The sequence below is a fragment of the Microcebus murinus genome, chromosome 15 (genome assembly GCF_040939455.1).
Source record: "Microcebus murinus isolate Inina chromosome 15, M.murinus_Inina_mat1.0, whole genome shotgun sequence".
Lineage (NCBI taxonomy): Eukaryota > Metazoa > Chordata > Mammalia > Primates > Cheirogaleidae > Microcebus > Microcebus murinus.
The window spans coordinates 42,271,569-42,288,801 of NC_134118.1; the positions used below are offsets into that span (position 1 = coordinate 42,271,569).

General features: G+C 40.6%; 1 protein-coding gene across 2 annotated transcripts in view; it reads left to right on the plus strand.

The window, feature by feature from the left end:
- ZNF827 (zinc finger protein 827) overlaps positions 1–17,233 on the plus strand; it is a 159,849-nt gene that overhangs the window by 43,675 nt on the left and 98,941 nt on the right. For both annotated transcript variants that reach the window (XM_012783773.2, XM_012783771.2), the window contains exons 3-4: positions 1,188–1,360; positions 7,023–7,503. In XM_012783773.2, the coding sequence (XP_012639227.1) occupies positions 1,188–1,360; positions 7,023–7,503 (654 nt within the window). The remainder of the gene's footprint in view (positions 1–1,187; positions 1,361–7,022; positions 7,504–17,233) is intronic.

Here is a 17,233-nt window from a genome sequence, read left to right on the forward strand (position 1 = left end):
TTATAAAGCTCCCTATCAACCTTTTGCCTCATGGTTTTTAGCAGCAATTGATTCCCATTTTTTAGAAAAAAATAGAATCACACTAGACATATGGTTTTGTATCTTGCATTACCCACTAATTCTAATATCTTGGACATGTTTTCATCTATAGATCTAGCTCATTTTAAAAAATGGCTTCATATATTTTATGAATGTATGTCAATTTATTTAGCTGTTATGGAAATATTTCTGATTCCTCATGATTAAGAAAGGACTAAGTGACGCTACTTGTTTCTATTCCCTGTGTCCCTAAATTGCAGAGATTAGTGTGGCACTGAGCAATATAAGTTGGTAGACCAGAAGTTTAGCAATATAATGTCAGAACAGAGACCCTTCCCTTTGGGGATAATGGAGAAGAGAGCGATCTTAGCTTCACTTGGAGGAAGAGGTTGTTGGTTTGTTTAATTTATTGAAAAATTGGAGCATTTGTGGAGCTCTTCCCAAAGTGGGCAGTAAGGCCCCGTCACCATGCAAAGGAAGGCAGCACATATTGTTAGTGGTTAGCAGAGGGACAGAAATAAGACGGTAAAAACCCTGACCTTAAGAGTCCTTGATAGTAAATTGGCAGCAGCATCTGCTCAAGCCACAGCTCAACAAGTCAGCAGTAGGGATTCGAAAATTTGCCTCCCTTGGAGTTTAGTTGATGATGTTTATGATAGCTGTTTGGTTTTCAGTGTGGGGTGGTGCTCTATTCCCTGTCCCATTAGATTTGTCTTTATTTCTCACCGGTTTCCAAGTGCAGGAATTAAGACTTGGACTGAATGGCAGTTTCCATGAAGAAACCAAGCTCCTGGTTTTAGGCTTCTCTGTGTACGGTGCCTTTGGGGCCCCAAGTTAGGACAGGCCAGGCGAAGCCCCTTTGCTTATGTCCTCCTAAGTGTAGGCTGGCCTTTGGAAGTACGACTTTCACGGGGCTGCAAGATCAGATCTTGGAAAATGGAGCCCAGATAGAAGTAACTAGATGTATGTAGGTTTCTACCTGAAGAAAGCGGTCACAAAACTTCCTCATGGATAAAACCTTGGAATTGCCAAGACAAAACCCCAAATCATCTTTAGTGCTTTTTGTATAGCAATGCATGTGAATTAGTGCCGGATGCAACGTACCTTTTTGTGTTCCTTAATGTTCCTTTCTTTCTCCTTCCTCCAAGCCTCAGAAGAGGAAAGCGGAAAGCCTTTCCAATGTCCAATATGCGGTTTGGTTATAAAAAGGAAGAGTTACTGGAAGCGGCATATGGTGATTCACACAGGTTTAAAAAGTCATCAGTGTCCGCTCTGCCCATTCCGGTGTGCTCGCAAGGACAATCTCAAATCCCACATGAAGGTAAGCCACCTGCGGGCCGGCCTCACGGAGGGGCGGGCACAGCCGGGGCGCCTGCGCAGTGCGGGCGCAAGCCTTCTCGGCCTCGCGAGAGTGCCCCTGGCGGAGCATGCGCACAGCCGCGCTCACGGTTGCTGGTTAGAGCTCCCCGTGGAGGATGGACGCGGGAAAGGGTGTTTATTTGAAGGTATTAATGTCCACTTTTCCACCTAGAACTTAAAGGTAGAGAGAATCTGCTCTGTCCAAACAATATATATAGTGGAGAGCTGGCCTTTCCTATAGGGGAGCAACAGGGTGGCCCGGCCTGTGTGGGGACGCGCTTCAGGGAGTGGGGGGCCCTCCGAGGCACGGTTGGGGAAGAGCAAGAAGCGGGGAAAGCCGAGTCCGGGAAGAACTGCTGGACTGAGCACCGAAGAGCGGGCTCTGGAACCTGCTCCCTTTCCTGGAGAGACTGTCCTCAGCTGTTGTTGCTCTACTCGCTAGCTTGCAAACCCAAAGGAACACACCTAGAGACACTGTAGAGGACAGGTGTGAGGGGGTTGAAAGGCACCTGGGCTTTAACTTAGCCCCATGGGAGCCTTGGGGACCATGTCCAACTAGACTGAGATGAATCCTTGAGGTTGGCAGTGTTTGAGATATCACAGTTTCTAGTATTACATTTACTAGATATCCAAGGACATCATTTTCAATGCCCTATTAAAAACAATTGGGGAGCTTGAGCCTATAAGCATGTGAAGAATTGACTGGGATCTATTATGTGTCACTCTTATGTGAGATTTGGGGGGCGGGCAGGAACTTAGTTATATAGAAATCTTTTTAGTAGTCCCTGTTAATACTAAGGATTTTGTCTCAAATTCAAGGAGGAAACTCATGAGATGATCATGTGCTTTTGAATTTGATAGACTCGAATCTAAATCTTATTATGCAACTTATTAGCTAAGTGGCCTTGAGCAAGTTAACCTTTAGACGCTCATTTTCTTATCTGTTAAATGGGAATGACTGTTTGGAAAAGTTGTCATTCGTATTGAAGGAGATAATGTTAGCAAAATGTCTGACACAGAAATGTTCAATGGGTGTTAGTTAATTTTAATAACTATCATTAGACATCTTAATAGCAATCATATCTTCACTGATACTTTCAGTATGGTTTGGCTCTTGACATTGTTTATACAGTGTTTACTGTATAATGTACTGTTACATTGTTTTTATAGTGTCTACTTGCCTGCCATAAGAAGTATAATGTATGTACATAATTGAGATATTTACTTATTTGGAAATCTTGTGGTGTAATCCTTCTGAATAGATCAGTAATCATTGTTTAGAATTGTAGCTCTAAAAAGTGTGAGCAGACAGAACCTCTACTGACTTTAGGAAATAGCTTAGAAGATTAAAAAATTTAAATCCATGATGTAATTTGTTTTCTATCATTTGGCTTTGTCTCCTGGGAGTAGTATACCCTTCATCTTCAGAATCTGTTTAACCAGGAGTTCTGGTTGATTGAATTTTACTCAGTCCACTTAGTTTTTACTTTAACCTTCCTCCTCTCCCTCCTCTTCCCAAAGTAGAAACTCATATTTTAGATCTGCAAAGTTGGATTTCATTAGCAGGATAAGACTTCAAAAGTGATGCCTTTAAAATGAAAATTTGTTTTAGTTACCATGTCCTAAGCTGTGTTTAGAAATCAGGTCTGGCGAATTTAAAGCTTCAGTGAGCAGAAAACTTGCATCTAGCCTGACACCTTGTAAGCTTGGTTTCAGCTCAGGGTCACTTAAAACAACCTATTTATAAACTCATGGAAAAAAAGCTGGGTTTTCAATAGCGGGAACTACTGACCCTGAAACTACAGGGAGATGAGTTGGGTGCCTTGATGATACAGACGGTTGGCCATGGCAGTGTCACAGATGAGAGCGGCAAGGGCTTTGCGGGGCTTTGCGGGTCGTGGGGTCCTGAAATGCTTTCAGAACAAATCAATAACCAGTACGATAAAGCAGTTGTGTGAAATTACTACTTTATTCAAACTCATGGTGTCCTAACCTGTTGAGCTACAACTCGAGCTTTTGATAAGGGAAGTGTGAGAAGAGCTCATGCAAGTTTAATTTTATCAAATGGTATACTCTTTCTCTTCCCTGCTCTCCACCTCACTTATCAGCCTTTCTTTTTTTTAATCAAAGAATTCATGATTTTATTTTGATGAGGCATACTTTAATTTTGTGAAATTTTGCAGATATAGTCTACATGGAAATATAATGGCTGTGGTCTTAAGCATAAATATCCTCTGCCACACTCACCAAAGACTACAGATTTGGATAGATTTTCTAAAACAAATTCTGCCTGAGAAGTGGGGGCAGTATAGCCAGAGATTAAGATCTCAAACTGTGTGGTCAGAAAAACCTTAGTTAGAATCTCAGTTCCACAACTTAGGAGCTGTGAGACTTTGGAAGAATCATTTAACTTCTCCAAACCTCTGTCCACTAATAGAGATAATAATCATACAGTCTCTCTCATGGGATTGTTATAAGAGTTAAATGAGATAATGCACATAAAGCACTTAATACAGTGCCCAGCATGGAGAAACATCACCGATAAATGTAGCTCATATAGTAACAATGAACCAAAACCCATTTGAATATATTTTAATGTTTATGTTTAGAAACAATCAATGAAATGGTATAAGAAATTACTTTAAAATAAATTTTTTTGCTTTTGTTGTTTTGTGACATATCTTTAGTGCTGAGAACTTAGAAAAATTGATAAATAAAAAGACTATAAAATTGGCCCCTAATCCCATCACCCAGAAATAACCATTGTTATTCTATACTCTATATTGATTATATAGATTTTTTAAAAGAAAAACGAGATTCTATTTTATTTGTTCAGCAAATACAGTACTTATTATATTCCTATTATGTCCTAGACACTGTACATTTTTTTAGCCTGCCTTTCCTCCATAATATATTGTGCAAATGTTTTTATGACCAGTGCTGAAGGAGCTTGTAAATGCCTCCAGCTTCCTCCAGGGTTATCTCAGATTTCCATTAAGTCTTTTACAACTTTCCTGGATGAGTGAGCATACAGGAATTAAATGTGAAATTCATAAGCTGAAATTGAACAGAAAAGGTGAGGAGGACTGCTAAAATAAAGAATATTGGTGAAGTAATGATAAGAAACTGGTCAAGAGTCAGGTCACTGAGTTCTAGAGCACTTAGGTCTCCCATTTAAGGAGCTGTGACTCCTCCTTAAAGCCCTCACCTGCCTGGCATGTTACCCTAAGGGGGATGAAATGGATATTGTGCAAAGTTTCTCTAAGCTCTGAAATACCAAGACCCAATCATCGGCCTGCTACCAGGAGATGGCCCAAATGATGTAACAGTGCCTGATATGGGTTGTTGGTATGAAATGACAAGGGAGTAATGAGTTTCTAAACATGGCCTGGAGAGAATCACATACTTTACAAGTATTTTGTCACATTAGCAGACTGAGAGGTAAAGTAAGTGTTAAACTAAAGAATAAAAATTATAACAGAAAAGTGCTCCAATGTTAGGAGAGAAGAGGAGAAAGTACAGCTGGGGGATAGAGCTAATACTTGTCTCAAAGGCCAAATGTCATCTGTAGTCCCTTTGGGAAGGTGTAGCTCAAATAAAATAAGTGCAGAAGTCAACACAACACCTGCTGTTTTTCCTTTAAACTTGGACTAATTTTTCCATAACTAAAATATGACAAGGCCAGGATCAGGTGGAAAAGAAGCTGCATAAAATATTAATACTTGCACACACAGACTCTTTTTAATCCAGGGTTACCTTTTGATTTTAGAACTTGGGCTCTTGATCTATCCTTTTCCTTCTTCCAGAAAATGCTTCCGGAGCTTCTGTTCTTGGATTAGCAGCTCCTCTCCTCTCCTGGGCCAGTAGGTGTAAGGATACTTCTGAAATGGAATCTGCCCCACTGCACTGCTCTCAGGGACAACAGATGCTTTCTGCCTTGTGACCATTAACACCTGGTTCCGGGGCATGCTTTTGGCAGCACCTGTTGGGGTCCCATGGGGCTGTGACCTGAGGTCCCCAAGGTGCCTGCTTCTACATGACTCTTCTCAATTCTGTGAGAGAGCAAAGGAACCGATCAGCTCCGAATGAAATCCCTTTGTTGTGAAAGAACAGAAAGGGTGATGTTTTAATTAACAACCAGCAACAATCTGTGTGTTTCCCCACCCCAGGCCTCTGCCCCAGCAGAGGAAAAGCCTTTTCATGAGCAGTACTTTGCTGCCACTGAATTTAAGTTTGCATGGATATTTCTGTTGAGAAACTCATGCTTTGGGGACCCAGAATCTCTCTGTTGTTTTTTTCAGAAAGCCACAGTGGGGTGCTGTAGCGACAGGATCTCACCATTAACTTTTAATTTCTTTGCTTTTGTTGGTCACTTAACATTATTTAAAAGTATGTTTTGGCTGGCGAATAATGCTTTTGGATTACATTCAGAATGCATAAACAGCTGTTGTAAAACTTGCTCTCTTGGAAGGGAAACCTACACAGAGGGGCCAGGTGGCGCAGTGAATTAATGAGTGAGCCTTTAACCTCTGTGAGACCTGGGTTCAAGTCCTGCTTAGGACATCCCTGAAAGATGAGGTGTCAGTTTTGTTTTGCTTTTGAATTCTAATCTTGTTTGTCCAGAATCCCACAACTCCCCAAATCATTTGGCCTGTATCTACACAATTGGCAGTTTCTACTCAAGGGAGGGCCAGTCCTGAAATAGCAGGGTGTAGCAGGTCAGTACTGAAGTACATTGGCAGAGATGAATGGGGAAGTTACGAGCTTATGAACACCTGCCAGCTCAGAGCCTTGCTTGGGCCAGTGCAATGATTTCCTCACTTTTTCATGCACTAAATTTGGAAGTGACAGGAAGAAGTTTCTCAAGATTTTTACAGGTATCAAGTGCATGAAGGACTGGAACTGGATTTAAAAGTCTGTGTTCTTTCATTGCAGACATCAAGATCCAGAGCATGATTTTATAGCCATGTTTGAAAAAATAGGCTTTCTCTTGGTGAGGGTCAGACCTTGGCTTTTCTCCTGCTTTGCTTTCTTTGTATGTAATTTTGCTCAAGCCATTTATTCTGGGGTCTCAATTTCCCTGTCTGTGAAACGGAAATACTCTGGAGACATTATTTTCTACATTCTTAATTACCTAAGAGGAGCATTTTGAAAATTGAAATTATGTTTTCAAAACACAACTAATTCTCTGGGTGACAATAATTGGGTACATACAAAGTATCATTATTGTGAGAGGAATTAACTTGACAGGTCACCTCTTTTGACCCCCCAACTAGTAATTATGTAAGTTCAGATTGTGCTGAGTTTATAATTTTTCTCTGAAGACATCAACCGAGATTGGATGACTAGAATATTAGGAAGGTTCTAGCCAAAACAGCATCCATTGGCAGGCAGCATCCTCAGTTGTGAGCATAGCCCTAATAATGGGCTCTTAACCTATGTGGACCCACTTTATGTTTAGGGATTGGCCTCATTACCTGGAGCACAGGAATGAAATACTCCTCGGTGCAAAGGCCAGCCCTTGTCGTGCGGGGAGGAAACAATTGATGCGTAGTTTGGATGTACAGCAAAGCGTTGTCCATATGCTCGCGGTAGATTGCTCATTCTTCTTGCTTCCCCGTCAGGTTCATCAGCACCAGGACCGGGGAGAGACCTTTCAGTGCCAGCTGTGCCCTTTCACTTCCTCGCGCCACTTCAGCCTGAAGCTCCACATGCGTTGCCATCAGCACTTCCTGAGGACAGAAGCCAAGGTGAAGGAGGAGATCCCAGACCCAGATGTCAAGGGATCTCCCCACCTCAGTGACAGTGCCTGCCTGGGGCAGCAAAGGGAAGGAGGAGGGACAGAGCTAGTGGGGACCATGATGACGTCTAACACTCCAGAGAGGACTAGCCAGGGAGGGGCTGGCATCTCGCCTTTGCTGGTGAAGGAGGAACCCAAGGAAGATAACGGCCTGCCCACCTCCTTTACCCTGAATGCTGCCGACAGGCCCGCCAACCACACAAAGCTGAAAGACCCCTCCGAGTATGTGGCCAACAGTGCGTCAGCATTGTTCAGCCAGGACATCTCTGTTAAGATGGCGTCTGATTTTCTCATGAAGCTGTCAGGTACTTGAATAGGGTTGTTTTCTCCCCCTCTCTATGTCTCTCTCTCTTTCTCTACTAGTATTCTCATCTGTAAAATAAACTGGTAGGACTAGATGATTTCAAGGTCCCTTTAAACTTGAGTAGTCTATACTTTCATACATTTTCTCCTTGACTTTTGTGTGTATGTGTGTGTGCAGTCCTTTAGAAGTAAGAATTGCCTTGGCTTGGATCTCAGATCAATAGGGACTGTTGATTTCCTTCCATTTTACCCTTTTATGGGTTCTTGTTGGGGGGCGGGGAAGGTCACTTGGTGAGCCAGGTTTGTGTCATTTGCTTTGTGTGGCCTTGGCCTATGTAATGTGTCTCTGCATTGAATTCTTTAAAGTACTTGTATGGGATACCTTGTTTCACATTATTCAAATTCTTTACTGTCTGAATTAGAAAGATTTTTAAAGAACATACATATAGTGACTACTATTAGGAATGATAGACTTTTGAATTTTGAGCAAATGATAATGATCTTTATTTTTTTTTTCAGTTTCTTTTTTTTTGTGGGAAGTTTTTTATTGTGGTAGAATATACTTAACATAAAATTTACAATTTTAACCATTTTGAAGTGTAAAGGTCAGTGGCATTAGGTACATTCACATTGTTGTGCAACTATCGCTACCATCCATCTCCAGAACTTTTATGTCTCCCCAAACTGAGACTCTGTAACCCATTAAACAGCAACTCCCCACACCCTTCTCCCCTCCAGCTCCTGTCTCTGTGACTTTGGCTACTCTAGGTACCTCATGTAAAGCAGAACCTAAAAAGATTTTTTTAAGCGTCTTTTCCAACTGTACTACTGGCTTCCCTTTGAAAAGAAGACAGTATAAATTATAAAAATCTGATAAAAAATGTATTCTTATCAATTGACATTACTTTCCATTACCATCAAATTATACATGATATTTCTTTTTGTTTTTGTCATTTTTTTCACTGTCTCTGAGGTTGTGATGTTGAACAGGAGTGTAAAGATGTTACAGAGCACTGTTTTTCCTGACTCTTTCGGAATGATAAGACATGTGGGATTGTGCTGCTACTCATTACATTTTTAAAAGCATGATTTAAAATTTTAAAGGAGATGTAGAGGGTGGGGAAAGGTCGGTTCAGAATTGGTTCTGTCTTTCAGTGAAGATGGCAGTCCCCAGGATGATTTCCAAATGCCATTTCAGTTCTTTGGAGATTGACAATACCCTTTTAAATGGAGAATAATTGGTCACCGCCTTCCTTTAAATGGACTGTGAGTTGCATTTCACTAAATGTCATTGCCAGGTGAATTAGAGGTTCAGCTTCGCTCTGAAGTCCCTTTGCTCTGTGACACTTCAGTCGGGTCTTCGGGAATGTCCCCCATGTCTTTGCCCCTCAGGTGCGGGAGACACTAGTTGGAAGAAATGGGGAAAGATAGGGAATGGAAAATGAGGTGTCTCGGAACTGAGCTGAGGAGGAAAAGAGAGCCAGGAATGTTACAGTGAAGCACACTGACCTGCAGTGGGAATGCGGAAATCCTATGCTGGAAATGGCCAAGTCGCAGGAATTAAAATGCATCTGACAGCAGCATTGAAGAACAGTGCATTCTCTACACCTTTACCTGCCAGCTCCCCTGACCCCCACCTTCTCCCTCTTCCATCCCAATCTCAGGGAAAATGTGATTTTTAGACATTTTGAGTTTTATATTTAAAAAATTTTGAAAATGTAGGGAAAAATGCATGTTTTCAGTTTTTCTTTTGTTGCCCTGATCCTTAGGATTTCACCTCCAGGGGAACTTTGGTGTTTCCTTGGTGGTCTCCCTTGCGGATATGATAGCAAAAGGGGCTGCTTTTCTGGGCTCTTACAGTGCAATCCCAAAGGAAGGAATCCAAATGCAAACTTCACTTAGCATAGCTTAGAAAAGGGAACATTGCCTGACTTAACAGACTGGGACAAACTAAGTGAGGGTGAATAACCTTAGTAAGGTGTTAGTTACTCCCTTTACCCCAGGGCTCCAGGGAGGAAGGTGAGTTGGGAGGAGGGAAGGTTTGGTTTTTAGATAAAACACTGGTGTATGATACACTATGTCTGGGCTCAGCTCTCAGTGCCCACATCAGGCTGTAATTAGCTACAGACCCAATCTCAGGGAGCATAAGAGAAGGCTTCAGCTGCTTAGAGCCAGCATTGCAAACAGCAGAGACATGAGGAGAGAAGCCAGTTAGTAGGTTGGGGTGAAGAACTGTGCACCAAAAACCTTATACTGTGATTTGTTTTTTTCAGTTAGCTGTTGATGGGAGGTTGTTTATGGTTTGGCAGTCAGAATATTTACTGACTGATCAATTGGCATAAGAAAACAGATAACAAATGCACACTATTTATGCAAAAGGCCCATGCAGCTATTTTATGGTGGCTTACTGGAGGTCCTGAAACCTGACTTGTATGCACTGTTACCTAGCAACCTGTTATAAAGTCACCAGGGAGTGAGATGCATCAGTAATTTTTTTGTGTGTGTGCATATTTGGATGTAAATGTAAACTTGGTGACTGTGGCAATGCAGCCCAGGAGAGGGGAAGATACGTTAAAAGGAAAGGAATACATTTTCTGGAGGGATTTTTGTGGGTTTTTTTTAATTCCACTAACTCTCTGGTTGGTCCAGCCATGCAATTGATAGCAGCTCTCACTATGGTGCTTTACCTGGCTGTGTCTGTGGATATGATTCAGGGACAAGAAGGCCAAATCCCAGGGAGCTGTGCCTGAGTTTCTGGCTTTTCCCATCATCAAATGTAGTGCAGTAGTGGTTAGCCTCGGGACTTGTCCCTTGGCATCATAACGGCGCCATTGTTCTTACACTGGATTTTTTCACTGGGCTCTGTCCGTGCACCTGCTGGTACTGTAGGGTGCAGCTGTTTGTGGGCACCGAGTCTGTGAGTCTTTGTGCCAGCCAGATCACTGTCTGCAAAACTGGAGCACAGTGACAAATTCAAGCGTGGAGACACCTACTTGTTTCCAAAAGAGAGAGAGAAAACACTTGATGCTTTCTTGCCTGGTTATTAAGGGGAGTCTTTCTTGCTCCTTGGACTAAAACTAAGCATAAAGATGACTGAATGGATCCCAGTGGGATTAAAAGTCACTGGGTAGAATGCTGTTTTAAATTGACTTTCTATCCTCCTCCCACCCCCATCCATTTGGAGGTTTCTTAGTGTCCATGATTGTGAAATAAAATGCCTTCTCCAAACCATCAACTGTTCTTCTTACTTAGCCCACACTTAACATTCCTTGGTCCTTCAAGATTAACGTTGCTCCCTAGTACTGAGGCTTCCGAGGCTCAGCATCGTCGTTGATTTAGGGAGAAATATGGGCAGCCTCTACTGCTGGCTTTCTGGGCCGATAGAAAAAAAGAATTTTGTAGATTTTTTTTGCCCAGGGTTTCGACCTGTGAGGCAGGCCTTGGAGGGCTACAACCCTACATTTTTGCATAGATCCTTCTGGCTTCTGGAAACCAGAAGACATAGCAGACCATTGCATGTCCAGGCAAGTGATCTAGCAGTCCCGTGACTGGGGGTGTTCAGGGGAGAGGCACCCACCCGGCAGTGGAAAGCTGCAATTCCTGCTGATTCTGTCTGTGCCTTGTCGCCCATAGCCAGGAGCAGTTCTTAACCTCAGCTGCATGTTAGATTTACCTGGGGAGCTTTTTAAAAAATGCCAGGGCCCTGGAATGATGATTTAAGTGGTCTGGGATAGGCCCTAGACATTGGTATTTTCTTTAAAATCCTCGAATGATTCTAATGTGTAGCAGGACTGAGGATCCCTGATGTAGAATATAAACTTGGTACATGGAACAGTTTTTTTCAGCATGGCAATGATTTTCTTCAGTCCAATTCTCTTCCTTTGCTTTCCATCCCAGACCATGAAAAGGGACATGGTGGTGTGAGATGGCTTTCACCATAGGTCGAAATTGACATGAAGGAGAGGCCTGGGGTGAGTCGTGTTCATGGAGCCCTGAGTTTTTCCTTGTGGGACCTCGTGACAGGAGAATTTCTCCAATTAGTCTCAAGGCTCAATCCAGAGCATCAGGGAGCTGGCAGTGTCATCATTAGAAGGTTGATTAAAAGTAGTCTGCAACAGCCTTACATCATTTCTTTTTCTGAAAACTACACTTTTCAAGATATAAAATTTAATTCTAACTCTCCAAAGTATAACCAAGCAGTTGACAGAAACTTGGCACCTCACATGTTGGCTGGGAATATCTTTTTGTCCCTGGTTTTCCAAAATAAAAGATATGTCATTTCAACTATTTTTAATTTGGAAAGCAGCAAAAATTTTTGTGCTGTCTCCCACATTATATTAATTTCATAAAATTGAGACCAAAATAATTTTAACTAGGAGAGATGGACTTTTTAAAGCAGCAACTTACTTTTAGCCTCACAGAGAAAAAGTTTGTGAACAAATGGATACAAGCTAAATGGTTTCTGACTTATCAGTAATTCAGTCATAGAATGGCAAAGGTTTTCACGTATAAATGAAAGGTGTTGGTTAACTTTATTTGTGTCTCATCTTGTAGTGTTCCATAGTGCTTTATTCTACAACTTCCATCTATTTCTCACAATTTTATGCATCTGTAATTACATGCATTTTATGTATAAGTGGCAGCTTTCTATCTTGTTTTACCTTTGTTTGTGCTGCTGGAGAATGAGGGGTGGGAGATGCCCATGGAATCAAGTTGTCCTCATTGCCTGGTGACTCTGATTCACTTTCTGTAAAACATCTTAACAAATGAGACTTCTTCCAAGTAAATGCCATCCTTGTGTCACTCACACCCCAAGACTGCAATTCCAGCAGCCAGGGGGCTCTTCTATTCCCCATGCCTGAGTATACTGTTCCCAGTTGGTTTATTTTTGACAGTTCCCGTTGCATCTTCGTTTGGTCCTTCTTTTTAACTCTGCCTCGCTTTTCTCATGAGGGGCACTCACTGATCATGTGACTAAAATTCCTTGTGTGAGCAGCTGCATTTAGGGGCCTTAAACATGCAGGCAGCCTGAATGCCCTTTTGAAATCCTGGACTTTATTGAGCTTGTTGATTCATGTGAGAGGGAGAATGTGACTCTGCTGATTTTCAGTGACTTGGTATTCCATGAGACAAGGACCGATCCGAGCCACAGAAGGGGGCAGGTACAATTATAAGTGCGACCTGGATTACTTACACACACAGGTGTTGAAACTTGCATGGATGGAGACCTTATGCTGTTTACTCATTGCTTGTTATTTTTACTTTATGTAGTGTTTACTCTGTGCCATTTCATTCTTTTGAACCTCATAACAACCCCAGAAGTAGGTAGTATTAATATACTTATTTTACAGATGAGGAAACTGAGAAACAGGTTAAAAGTCTAGCCCAGGTTAGTAAGTGGCAGAACTGGGGTTCTAATCAAGGCAGTATGGTTCCAGCATTCCCTTCCCGATGGTGTCTGTACCCCAAATTACTGAGTAAAGAAGAAGCATGAACTTGGCTCTGTTCTCTGCCTTTCTTATTTGTTGTGAAATTAGCCAGAATCTCCAGCATGGGAGCCACTCTCTGAATGTTGCATGTCAGACATCTTTAGAAGTTGTATTAACACTTTTAAGCTTCTCAGGAATTATTTAGTACAAGTAGAGTAGTAACAATAAGACCAACTTACATTTTCTGTAGAGCTTTACATTGTGTAGTGTATTTCAAAATATGTTATAATGAACATGTAGATAAGGAAACCAGGATTTAGGGTAAATAACTGTAAAAAGGTCATGTCTGAAATCCAGAGTTTTCTTTTTTATTGGGCTGGATACAGTGTACCTAGTTCTAGAATTGCCATCAGAATAATTTTTTATAATGATAGACCCTTGGGAAAATTTATAAAAGCCTATTGTTTCCATAAAATCAAAGCTAGGCTATTTTCTTCTTTCTCGCAGAAGTCCACTTTCTTCTTTTTACTACTGTTGCTATTATTGTTACTACTTCTACTACTATTATTATAAGAGCTATAATTAATCAAATGTGCTTACAGTGAGTCAGGCATTGTGCCAACCACTTCATGTGATTTCTCATTTAAGCCTCACCACAGCCCTATAGGGTTAATAATATTAAACCTATTTTATAGATGAGGAAGCTGAGACTTAAAGGTTTCAGCTACGAGAGACAGAGCAAAGATTCAGCTCTGCTTAACTGCACAGGGTTGGCTCATGACCACTTAATTAGCTATTACCTAATTTTTTTTTCTCAGTTGAGCAAACTGTCTTTTGACCTCTGTCTGCTTCACTGTTTATTTTCCTTGGCTTCAAATCATGGCATCATTTCTAACACATGCACTTTCAGTCTCTAATCTGGTTAAATTTTTTTGTGTCTTCAAAATGTATCTACAATCCATCCCATCACATGCAGCCTCACACCTAAATAGCTGGCTCCTCTAGCTGTCTCCCTTGTGCCTTTCCCACCCCAGGCCACCCCCGTCCCCCAAGCCCCCAGCATTTCTGATGGACTCTTCTTCCAGTATGTCTTACATCAGGTTATGCCCCTGCCTGGCTGGCTACTTTCTACTGAGTAACCCATCTCCCTACTCTTCCGAAGAAAACTGTTCATAGTCTTCACCAGCTCAGGGACATATTCTTCTCATTTCTGTTTTTCTGCCTTCACTCATGCTGTTCCAGGGGTCTGGTAGTTTGAAGCAGGGAGCTCCATGTATATATTCTGCCTCTTGGTAAATCACATTGCAAAGAGTGGGCCTTCAGGGGGGAATTATTGTGGCCATTTCATAGTCTACCACAGCCCAGAGTTCTTCAGACCCTCTGTGTAATAATCCACAATAACAAAAATCATTTACAAACCAATCTGTAAACATATTAATGTTATAAACCGATCTATCAGCATATTAATTTAAAATGACAGATGTAATCGTCAAGAGATGTCATTTGGGGAAGGTGGTCACCAGCTTCCCTGAAAAGCCTTGGAAATACATTATCCAATCTTTAGATTTTGTTTCTTGTAGTCTCCATGCAAATCGCTTCATTGCTGTTCATACATTTCATTCTTTGGATGTATTAATAGTACAAATTTAAAATAGAGCTTTTGCTGCTTCACATTTACTCAAGGCTTGATCAGTTTTCCAGGACTTGTCCTTCCTGCTTTTGACAAGGCAGATATCCTGTCTGTTAAGTGGATTACTGCAGATGGCTACTTTTGCTCATTATGTGTTGGTTTTAGTAGTTTAGTTTGTGGAGAAAAACCTTATTTATTTATTTAAAAGTTCCTGAAGCACCACTGACTGCGCCCTTTGGCACTGTCTATAATGGTGGCTGTCATAGGGGTCCTTTGCAGTTTGGGTTTGGGTACATAGATCTTGAAGTGTGGCCAAGGACTAGCTCAGGTGAGGATTAATGAGAAATATGAAATGGTTAAAATTTCACGAACCACTAAAAAAACGATTTAAGGTAAATTAAAGAGCAAGATTTGAGAATATTTAGTAAGTTTTAAACATTTGAATATAATAAATTTAACATTTAACAGTAATACTCAACTGTTATTAATTATTATTATTTAATTAAATTTTGGCTTTTCTTATGATTTCAGAAGGCAATTTATTTTTTTCACCCAAAGCACCTCTAATTGTTGAAAAATCATTGAAATATTGTTGAAAAAATTTTTATACCAAGGGAACTGGGTAGATATAATAGCACTGGCTTGTAGTCTGGAAAGATAGGCTCTGATTCTGGCTCTATCATTAATAAGCTGTGTGGTTTTAAAAAGTTTGCATCATTCTCTGAGCCTGTGTATTCTTATTGTAAAATCAGGGAGTAGAAAACAGTAGTGATTTTCATTTTGTTTTGAGTCCATTTTTTCAAATAAAATCTTAAGTGTAGACTCAATATATAAAACACATATAAGATGTATTTTTTAATATAACTTTATTTTTAAGTTTACATTTGTTACATTTATGTATTTATTTTAAAAGCCAAGCAATTAGAATAAAAGTTGCTAATTAACAAGCACAAAGTATATGATACTCTAGTGTTATAAGGGGTTACAATCTTCATAGCAATGCTATCATCTAGTATATTTCTAAATTTATTTTGCTGATTGCAGTTTGAGAAAATACAAATACTATTTCACACAGCAACGTTGTAGCAAATGGGAACAGATTTTTAACAACTCATTTGTAATCTCTGGATCCCTTCAATTAAAGAAGAGTATACTAATGCAAGTTTTTACTTCAAAGTTGACAACATTTAGCAACTGCCCTCATTCCTTATAATAAATGACAGATGAGAAGTATTCAAAACTCACAATATGCACAAAAGCCATCTGTAATTCCATATTAACTACTTGGCTATTACCCAGTTAACTGTTACTTGGGAAATGTTTTTAATCTCTCTAGGTCTCGGATTCCTCATCTGCAAAATGGGGATAATATCAGTACTTACCTCAAAGGGTGGTTGTGAGGATCAGATAAATTAATCCAGGTAAATACTTAATGTATTTCCTGGCTTATATTATGTGCTTAATAAATGACAGATTCAGATATATCTATATATCTATGTCTCTGTCTGTCTGCCTTTCTGGTAGCTACAGTCAGAAGCTACACCAAAGCAGATACATTTGGACCTGCCCTGCCATTTAATTTAAGGGAGGTGTACTTAGGGGACAGTTGACAATGTCTGGAGAAATTTTTGTTTTCACAACTGGGAGATGCTACTGGCATCTAGTGGATACAAGTCAGGGATGCTGCTAAACATCTTACAGTGTGCCGGGCAGCTTCCCCACACCTACAGCACCTCCCAGCAAATTATCCAGTCCAGAACATCAGTGGTGCTGAGGTTGAAAAACACTGACAGACTCTAGCAGTACTATAATTGTACAGTTTTACATGGACACATACACAGGCCTGGATGTTTTGAAAGATTGGTACCAAGCCAACCACTTCCTTATTAATGATATTTTAGTAGAACTCTGGCACTCCTATGATAGCAGGAAAAAACTGCATTACAAGGGCTACTCAAAACTGAATTAACACAAATTAACACCAATGTATTGGCATTTTATATATAATCTAAAATTATTAAAAATAATTGTAAAAACTTAAATTTGAACAAATATTTATTGGAACCCCTGAATCATATCCTAGGGTTCCTTGTAACACCGTTTGAAAATCATTGATCTGTAGTCCCTTTCAGGTTCCAGAGTCTTTGGCTCTGGTTTAGGGTGAAGTAGTAAATAAAATTCTCAATGGCCTTGCTTTTTTGTGGAGCAGTTCAGCATTTACAAAATTGCCATACTCTGAACTGAAAGAGAGCTCTATCTTATTAATCTCAAGGAAAGGTGTCATTTTCCTTCACCAGAGGAAACCAACAGGGCAGAACAGAAGATTCACGTTGCAGTCTGTTCCTTCTCTTTCATCCTCTTAGTCAAATCTTCACCAGATTCCTTCCTGCATACCTTCCCATAAGATGACACCCACCCTTCTTTTTCTCATTAATAATGCTTAGTTCACTTCAATTCACTTATATTCCAAAGCCCATAGTCCAACTGGTTTGGTTAGTGTCCTTCTTAAAGGCACCTGGGTGACTTGAAGAAAAGGAAAGGGCTTGGAAGCTCTGAAGCCTAGTGTCTCTGTGTAGTAGCTCTGTGATTCCGGGGGGGGGGGGGGGGGTTGTCAGATTGTTATACTCTTGGGACCTTAGTTTCCTCACTTGTAAAATGAAGATAGTAACAACA